The sequence below is a fragment of the Lepisosteus platostomus genome, chromosome 10 (genome assembly GCF_059453375.1).
Source record: "Lepisosteus platostomus isolate fLepPlt1 chromosome 10, fLepPlt1.hap1, whole genome shotgun sequence".
NCBI lineage: Eukaryota > Metazoa > Chordata > Actinopteri > Semionotiformes > Lepisosteidae > Lepisosteus > Lepisosteus platostomus.
Genome location: NC_142620.1, coordinates 44,424,890 through 44,433,954, shown reverse-complemented (window position 1 = coordinate 44,433,954; position 9,065 = coordinate 44,424,890). Strand labels below are relative to the sequence as shown.

Sequence of the window (9,065 nt, the reverse complement as noted above, 5' to 3'; positions counted from 1 at the left end):
AGGCCCTTCCCATACGTGCGGCCATGTTAGAGTGAAAACGAGGCTACCAGCACGCGCAGGCACGGCGACTTTCTGCTGTGCTCTTCGCTTTACCTGTCAGCCACTGTCGTTGGGCTAATTTGTCATCGGAACCTAAAATTGAAGATCACGCAATCACCGCTGTCTGGTTAACCCATACATACTGTTATCGCAATATAAATCTGCTTAACAATGATGCTACATATACAAATAGTAGTTAAGGCATAAAAGCCTTAGACTACAAACTGGAAAAAACAATTCAGAGAAATATGGGAGAGAGATGCGATATAACCTGACACAAACACGTAAGAATGATTTATCTACTTGCTGTCAGCTCAACGTCTTTCAACCGTCATCTCATATGAAGACGGTTTAGATAAATCATTGGATTAATGTACAGTGATTGGAGTTGTTTTCGAATTTAATGTAATCTTTAAGCGCGATGTGAACACATTTGCCTGTGATTGATGTATCTCCTAATCAAGAAATGTTACATTTTCCCTAATTTAAATGTGGGGATATCAAACAGACGGGGTAATTGCAGTACCGGGTTCAATCTGGTGTTCTCTTTCCATTGGGGGGTATACACTCAAATATCCCAGCGTCGTACTGTAGGTGGATTGCAACTGCAGAAATAGCTGCCCTTCGTCTAAATTTCCGCAAACAGGTCTCTTACCGAACTCACCAGCCGAAATCGAGATCTGGTTTTGACAGTTTGTCAGCAACGTCAGAAAATCTTAAATTACACTAAATTTCCCGACAAGACACTCAGGCTCACTGTGCTGGTGGTAGCGTGCCAAGCGAGCAGGGAGTTAAATAGGAACATCCCCTCTCAGCAGTCTTCACTTTACGCACGCCCCCGGCACCCCAGCTGTGCTCTCCGCGTTCTCTGGCTGAGTAAGCGAAATTGTGGTACAGAAAGTTGTGTAGCTGCACTACTGCACAATTCCACAACCTCGACCTGTGCGCTTCTGGCGTGGATCAGTCTCGGAGTCAAAAGGGCTAAGGATCTAATCCAAGACGGAGAGAGGGGGCATCTGCTTCGCGCTGAGCTTTTCACGCAGGACCTGGAGCGTGTACGTTGCGTTTCTACGGGAGGAGATGGTGAGGTCCAGAGCGGTGCGAGTGGTGGCCCGCACGTTGGAACTTGTGGGTGAAAAAGTGAAGTAGGAAGGGGGGATCGTTGTCCCATGCTGGGGGGGTGAGACACGGACTGAGATTTACTTTCTCGGATGCAGTACAAGCAGCGGTTCATAAATGCGCCTCCTCGTCCAAGATCAGAGAAAAATGAGCAGTTACTCTAGTAACTTTCTGCTAGTCCCCATTCCGGAATATCCAGTTTTAGACTGCGTGCCCAACAAGACTGTGAAGATCGTTGTTCTCGGCGCCAGTAATGTTGGCAAAACAGGTATGTGTGCTTTGCAAAGTGCCTTTGAACTCAGGAAATACCCTGCAACATCTGGCCCGCTGTACAGCTGATTGCCTTCGTGTGGATAATCGAGGGCCAACACTCATACACTTTTCTCGCTTTTAACTTCCTAGCGAAGGAAAAGGAGTTTAGGCACTTTCTGTCGCTCCGCGATGCTAAGTCTTGCCGCTTTTCGTATAAACATTGAGAAGACAGCACAGTAACGACATGTCTCTCCACAGAAGACCCATGCCTCAGGGGAAGAAAAACTGCGACACTTTTTTGTAAAGTCTCCGTCAATAATTCATTACGATCACGCTCTTTTCTTTCTATTATAGTAGCCAGTTTAACCGATTTTATAGACTGTAGCCGGCTACAAGAATGTTGTGTTTTGGTGAGGGCGAATATGTAACAGCTAGTTAGATACCTTTTGAATTAAATTATTTTTATTCCGATTGGGAGTGTTAGCAAATCCGTGTTGCTTCTGCAGTCACGGATATTAAGTGAAACTAACCACATTAATTAAAAATGCGGTGATAAACAAAATACTTAACATTTTTAGAAAATTGTGTGTATAATCTTGATCTTTAATGGTCCGCCAATTGTCTCTATGGAGCATGTAAAATGATGAAAATACTAGCGAATAAACAATCCAGATGTGTTGAATGGCCTCCTGCCGAAAACGTTCTTATTTGTGAAAGAAAAATCTTGCAGGCTGGAAAGGGTGGTTGCAGCATTGTTCTTGTATTATAAAGTTTCTACAGAATGTGGCGCTGACGTATTTCTTAAATAGATGCATATGTTCGTAATTATCCTATGAGTCTTTCTAGAGAGAAAGTGCTTATTATCTGGGGAAATTGTTGTATAGTTTAACTGTAGTCCTGTTCTATAAGGAAATAGGTCCCAATCTGCAGTTGGATGGCTGAAGAGTGTGTGCGTGGTGAATGTATATCTACAGTACATGCTGGTATTTGCGGTATGTTTCAATGCAATAACACAACACCCAATTCTCCGAGAACTATAATGTCCCTTGATAAATGCCATAAATATTATTTAAGCAACTATTGAATTATTCCGGGGTTCTAGCTGCATTTTAAAGGTGCTTTACTTTACGTACAGTATAGCGTTCATAACGACAGCGCATTCCTGTACTAAGAGACCTTGCTAAAGCCTTTCGTGTTTAAAAAGCGATTTTCCTCCTCCACAAACTAATCAGCCTTCTGCTCCGCGAGGGGGCGCCACCGCAGCAATTTCAGAAATACAGCTGAGGCGCTCTGTCTAGTAACACACCCTGTTAGAGCTAGAGCATCATACTCCCAGAGCATAGCGTCATGTAGCGGTGTGATTATCCTTCAAATTGTTTAACAGCGTTCAGAGATGTACTGTATATTATACAGAGATGTATAGTAGTCATTATTAGTATGATTGACTGTACATTGCACAATGTTATACGAATAAATCATAGAGCTGTAAACTTATGACATATTAAACTGTAACTTATGCCCTCTGCAGTACAGGTTCGTATATTATACCCAAAGATGTGATGTCTCTTTTTCATTTTGTGTACTACTTTAGTGGGTGGAGTTCTGTAATCATCATAATTACGTAATTATTACTTGCAGTTATTATAGTGCTTTTAATTCCAAAGGGATTCACATACAGGAGGGAATCTACTCTATTCACCACCCCCCAGGGTGACACACAGCAGAAAATTCCTCTGTCTCTCCCATTTTGTTCTGGTCATTACCGTGGAGTGAATTTAGAGCGGAAATTATCCTGAGTTATTTTCCAAGTACAAAATTGGAATAACAAACTGTCTTACATGTGAGGAGACACATCTGGCCCTGAATGGGCTTGTTTCTCCCTTTGAATTTGATCTTGATGTTTGTCTTTTGCAGCCTTAATAGTGAGATTTCTCACCAAGAGATTCATTGGAGACTATGAAGCCAATACAGGTCAGTCCTTTCCCTTAGTTCACCACTATATTTGGTTATAAAAGAACAATAGGTTAATTCAATGCTGTAACCTCACAACACCCTCACACCTGAAGAAGGCTCCACAGCCGAAATGTTGTGTTTTGTCTCTTCTCTTTTCAGCATTGAATAAACCTATTACTTGTGCCTTTGCAGCCTACACATGCTGACGCAGCTACCCACCGGAACTATATTAGGTTATAGCACTTACGCCATCTATTAATTCATTCATTGATTTATGAGATAAGAGATCTCATCTTTAAAGCACTAAAATCATGCACAGAATGCGGATTTTGATGTTTAAACTTACAAAAATCTCAAAATTAATCAGGAAACACGTAAAGCCAAAATTGTATTCTTGTTATTAGATCAACACTGATCAGAAAGCTGAAGTCAGTTGAGAAACACAAGGCAATGTATAACACAGGCAGCAGGTGAAGGGAACCCAACAAGATCAGACTTGCCTTTTGAACAAGGTGCAAACTGGGACATCTCTTACAGTTCTGTGCCAGCTCTGGAAATTTTAAATGTTTTCTGATGTTTTGGGGTGGAAAAAATGACTTCCGCTTGTAATTTTTGGTGGTGTTTTTTTTCCCCATCTAGGAGCCCTTTATTCCCGAAAAATTAACCTAGAGGGGGAGCAGGTCTCTCTTCAAGTCCAGGACACACCCTGTGTTGCACTCCAGGTAGAGCTGGCTTTCCGAGGGGGGTGGGATTGTGTTGTGAAGCAGCGTTTCATCATTTGACCTTTCTTGTTTGTCTCATTTGACTCGAAGTGCAGGAGGAGATCAGGGCTCTTGTGTTTCATTCTCCTGCCAGTACCTGTTCCAGCTGTTTTCTGTCTCCAGAAGCAGAGGAAACCCAGTAATTAACCCAGTTGTTTGGGTCAAGGGTCTGAGAAGTCGCAGATGGAAAGAGACATCTCTGTTCGTCTTGCTTTTTTCTTGTTAGCTTCCTGTCAGCAATGCTGTTTATCTCACTTTCAGAATCAAGAGGTGTGAAAAAGTCACAACATGGTTTGAGTTCAATATTAATTGCACAGTTCATATACAATTTGTTGTTCAGTTTTTAAATTTTCTTTCTTACTTGATAAGAAATGAAATGGCGGTAATGAAATAATGAGTGGTTTGAAGCAGATGTTGAATAATATGTGGAGTGAGAGTTCAAGTGTTGACTTTTTTGTTGCTGTGATTTCTGGAATCTACAGGCTACTTTTTAGCAGGGTATGGACATTTTATAAAGCAGATCAGTGGTAATTATTAAGTATTAGCTATTGGAAGCTGGGAAATGTCACAGAGTTAACCCGATGGGGATAAGATACTCATCAAAAGTTTCCACATGCATTAAACCATGCATCCATTATCAATAAACCAATGGTTTATTAATAACCAATTATCAATGGTCCCAGTAAGCTGTACTGACTTTGCTTTCTAGCTGGATGGCACATTGTGGATATTGCATATCCACAAAAAAAGGACCATTTAGAGTAGCCAGTTGAACCAAGCCAGTGTGTCTCTGGGAGATGACTGGAAATCAGAGTACCTAGTAAAAACTCATCTGACCTTCAGAACATGCAAACTCCACAGAGTGGGATTGTCAGGATCAGAATCAAACCCAAGATGCTGGAGCTGTGGGACAGCAGTGCAAGCTGTGAGAAACTCAACAGTGTCTCCCAGGATTCACACAATAAAAGAAAGACTGGAGACCCTTCAAGGCCGTCGATACAAATAAACAAAAACATCAGAGACAAACCAAAAGGAAATATATAAAAATGACAAACAGAAGTTTTGAGACATGAGACTGGCTTAAGGTGTTACCTCCAATTACTCCCCAGGCGAGTTTCAGAAAAGGATGGATCTCAGCACTTATTTAGTCAGTCTGCCCCAAATGGCCAATTAGTGATTGCTCACACCATTCAATAAAATACCTCTACTCCAATTAAGTAATTAAGTAAAGGGCAGGTGGTTGCCTTTTCACCATGAGGTGAGCTGTTTAACGTGGTAAGAGTCTTTAAAGCACACTTCCTGACAGAATGAAAGCAATAATGAATATAATTGAATAATGAATGAATGAAAGCATGATAAAATAAAAGCAAACAGGAAACAACAACCAGAGACATAACAATTGGATAGTATTGGGTTAAATTAAAAAAAATAATAATTGTAGCTCAATTATTACAAAATGAAACAAATGGTATGTGGATGGTATAATGTACCCCCAGAACACTCTCAGACAATGAAGGAGTGCAAAGTCACAGTGGGGTGAAAAGGCACTCACACCGAACACTCAAACGCATAGAAGTTGTGTATAAACAGGGGTTGTGTTTACGTATGAGTTGGGCGCAGAGCATTGAGGATGAGTGTGAGACAGCTTTAGTCTCTTGGTTTATGCAGTCATAATTTAAGCACTATGCTAGGGACCATAGTCACAAGCATTTGCACATTATGTGTTACACATGAGGTATAGTTATTAAAAAGGAAAGAAAAGAAGTGGTGGTCTTATTGGAGGCAGCCGCCCTGACGTACAGGACTTTATGTCCCTGTAGATCTTATTCTTTTAACTCTTCTTCAGCGGTCTGTTGCAGTCTATTGTTTTGTGTCCTGTTTGGTTACTTTTAGTTGGGTGGGCATCCAAGGGCCAGAGAGGTTTTGTTTTGGTTTTTTTAAGTTTACTTGTAAATTCAGTTTCACTGAAAATGCAGCAGAACGTTCTTCAAATGCCAAGCTCATAAATGCTTCAAGTAACATTAAAAATAAAGAGGTGTTACACTTAACCTAATCTATACAAAAACCACTCAATAGACAGAATCACTGCATTGTCCTTCCTGTTAAATTTAGCATTTTAGCTGTGTGTTATCTGAAGTCATAAACTGAATGGAGAATTCCCATAAAGCTGTTTATCTTTTGCTTTTCTGGAAAAATCATAATGTGGATGGCTTTAACTTCTTCTCTTTTTTACTGTCTGTGAGATAACAGTGGATATTGTGCCTGGCTAGCTCCTGCTTGCTTTCTTTTACAGTGGAAACCTGTTATCAAATTTAGAAAGCGAGTGATTTACGGCTGGCAACACAAACATAGTGACTGTCGAAAGTCTGATCTGGGCACAGATCTTAAAGTAAAGGGTGGAGTGACTGTCTGATGTCTAAAAGCTGTTCAAGTGCTAAGGTTCAGGGGTTCAAAGAAAAATCACATTATTAAGAGTGTCTAGGGGCTTCACAGGTACTAGTGATCTGCAGTACCCACTGACTGGATTCTTTGTAAGGAAAAAACCTTGTGCAAGAGGAGATCAGAGGGGGGTCGTTAATTCTGAATGCTCCTACCTAGCCATGAAGAACTCCTGAGGAGCGTGTTACAGTCTAAAAATGATGTGTGTGCATTTCTACTGCCTGGGGATTGACCACACACAAACAAAATGTTACTGTCTGCAATGTTTAACTCTTGGAACTAATATCAACACATAGGGAGAAAGTGCTGCCTAGTTTTAAACCTGAACACAAAGCGTTAGTGGATTGTCCTCTTAGTTGGGAGGCCTTCATTTTAAAAGGTGATGTTCACTTCACCTTGTGTGTTGAATGACTCTGCCTGTGAAGCCCTGTGACACCTATATTGGGCAACTTTCTGTCTCAATAGGTGGGTTTGCCTTCACTGTAGAGAGGTTCAGTGCTATTGAAAAAAATCCATTTCTCTCTCTGACAAACAAAAGAAAAGGACGGTGCTGTTTGAAAGGCCATCGTGGTTTTTTTGTTCACAGGACGATGCGGATGGCCTGTACTGCCAAGAGCAGATCAACCGCTCCATCTACTGGGCCGATGGCTACGTGCTGGTCTTCTCCATCACTGACCACAGCAGCTACCGCACCGTCCAGCCCCTGTACCAGCACGTGCGCAAGATCCACCCCACGGGCAACATCCCCGTCATTCTGGTGGGCAACAAGTGCGACCTGCTCCGGGCTCGCCAAGTGGCCGCCAGCGATGGAGAGGCGCTGGCCCAGGAGCTGGGAGGGGTGTACTTTGAGGCCTCCGCCCGGGAGAACCACGAAGGCGTCCATGCCGCCTTCCTGCACCTCTGCCAGGAGGTCAGCCGGGCCCTGGGCAGCTGCAACGGCGAGAAACGGAGAGGCCTGCACCTGGTCAGGCCGAAGTCGCCCAACATGCAGGACCTGAAGCGTCGCTTCAAGCAGGTGCTGTCCTCCAAGGTGAAATCGTCTACCACCCTGTGACCTCCTGTCACTCACGCACGGGAGAGGAGGTGTCGTACCCTTCTAGGCCGAGCGATTCAAGACCAGCAACTTGCCGAACTACAAGTGTATTCCTTGGCCAAGATGGCATTGAATGGAAGTGACTGGAGAGACTCTGGCAGCCATGGAAACCTATGATGTCATCCGCCAGCCCATCAGTCTCTATTGCTTCAATACAGCTCTTGCCAATCTCTGTCCTGACTTCACTATGGTCTCGCTTGTGAAGGCTGTATAGATCCGTATCTCAATGAAGGAGCTGCACTGAAACACTTCAGATCCCTGAAAGGCAAGAGACCGTTCAGAGGCTGGTTTCCCATAGGCCCCTGCCAATAAAAAAGCTATTCCTTCTCGTCAAAGTTCTCCTGTGTATGACTGTAAGCAAGTAATCCAATATTTAGGGAATCCAAGTGCCTGGTTTGAAGGAGCTGGTACTTTCCCAGTTTCACTTCTGGATTTTGTCCATTAAAAATCACCAGCCAAAGCATAATCTCCATTTAAGGATGGAATAATCCCAGGATATGTTGACAATCATCAAATGTGCTCATTTAACCAAAGTTCACATATCACATTTTGATCAGACATTGTTGATTGCTATGGATTTCTGGGAAACAGTGGAATTTATAGTAGATATTTTTAATGCTATTTTTATGTAGAAACTTGTTTTAAGAGCAGTTGTTTTTTTAAAAAATAAAGTGCTGGAAATGTTGGTTTGCACAGTAACATACTTGGATCTGTATCCCAGGTCCTGATGAAATAAGTCTGTAGGTATTATAAACACCAGGAAATCACCAGTGGATGAAAAATCGGGGAATGTTGACAATTACAACCCTCCCCTTTGATTCATTCAGTTATGTGATTCAAAGAGGAGCTAAAACTAAAGAAACTGGCATCTCATGAAGACCAGAGTTAAATTAGTGGTTTGTAAAATTCCAACAATGATCTATCACACATTTAAACATTCCTTTTATTTTTTTGGCTGTTGACTGATGTTCAGTGTTGTCAGCACTCTGTTCAATGTATACTTAAGGGGTTCTTAAAGCTCAGAAATATGCAGTTTGCCAAGAAGTTAAAGTTAATGTTCTTCTAATTGGGATCTTGTTTTTTATTTGCTGAATATAAAAACAATCTGTAGCCTTCATTGCTCAGGAATGTTCTCCTCTTTGTATCGGGGAATTTTTAATTTCAGATTTTGGAGGCAGCAGTTTGTTCTGACCCACCAGGATTTCCATTTTGTTTTACAAGGGCACCAAAATGAGTTTCACAGGTAAAAGTTCTACCAAATCCTTATCGTTTATTGTTCTATTCAGAACTGCACACCACAGAGCAATGAAATACAGTTCCAAAATGCCAACAACACCGCACACCCATATGTACTGTGTTTCTGCTTTAGTGCCCAAGCAGGGCAAACATCACCTGTAGAGGCTACAGCT

At 42.0% G+C, this 9,065-nt stretch overlaps 1 protein-coding gene across 3 annotated transcripts; it reads left to right on the top strand.

Moving 5' to 3' along the window:
* The first annotated feature begins 11 nt into the window (after positions 1 to 11).
* rasl11a (RAS-like, family 11, member A) lies at positions 12 to 8,722 on the top strand. Of its 3 annotated transcripts, none has more exons than XM_088649129.1 (4): positions 12 to 323; positions 3,325 to 3,381; positions 4,003 to 4,085; positions 7,150 to 8,722. In XM_088649129.1, exons 1-4 carry the CDS (start codon positions 299 to 301, stop codon positions 7,615 to 7,617), a joined length of 633 nt encoding a protein of 210 aa, XP_088505255.1. In that variant the 5' UTR covers positions 12 to 298; the 3' UTR covers positions 7,618 to 8,722. The 3 variants fall into 3 exon arrangements, with proteins under 3 accessions (XP_088505255.1, XP_088505254.1, XP_088505256.1); XM_088649128.1 differs by lacking the exon at positions 12 to 323 and adding an exon at positions 979 to 1,426; XM_088649130.1 differs by lacking the exon at positions 12 to 323 and adding an exon at positions 1,737 to 1,820.
* The last annotated feature ends 343 nt before the right edge of the window (positions 8,723 to 9,065 follow it).

Coding starts and splice junctions, on each gene's coding strand:
- rasl11a (XM_088649128.1), top strand. CDS start 1,276: ATGCGCCTCCTCGTCCAAGATCAGAGAAAAATGAGCAGTTACTCTAGT. Junction 3,382..4,002: donor AGACTATGAAGCCAATACAG/GTCAGTCCTTTC, acceptor TTCCCCATCTAG/GAGCCCTTTATTCCCGAAAA. Junction 4,086..7,149: donor CACCCTGTGTTGCACTCCAG/GTAGAGCTGGCT, acceptor TTTTGTTCACAG/GACGATGCGGATGGCCTGTA.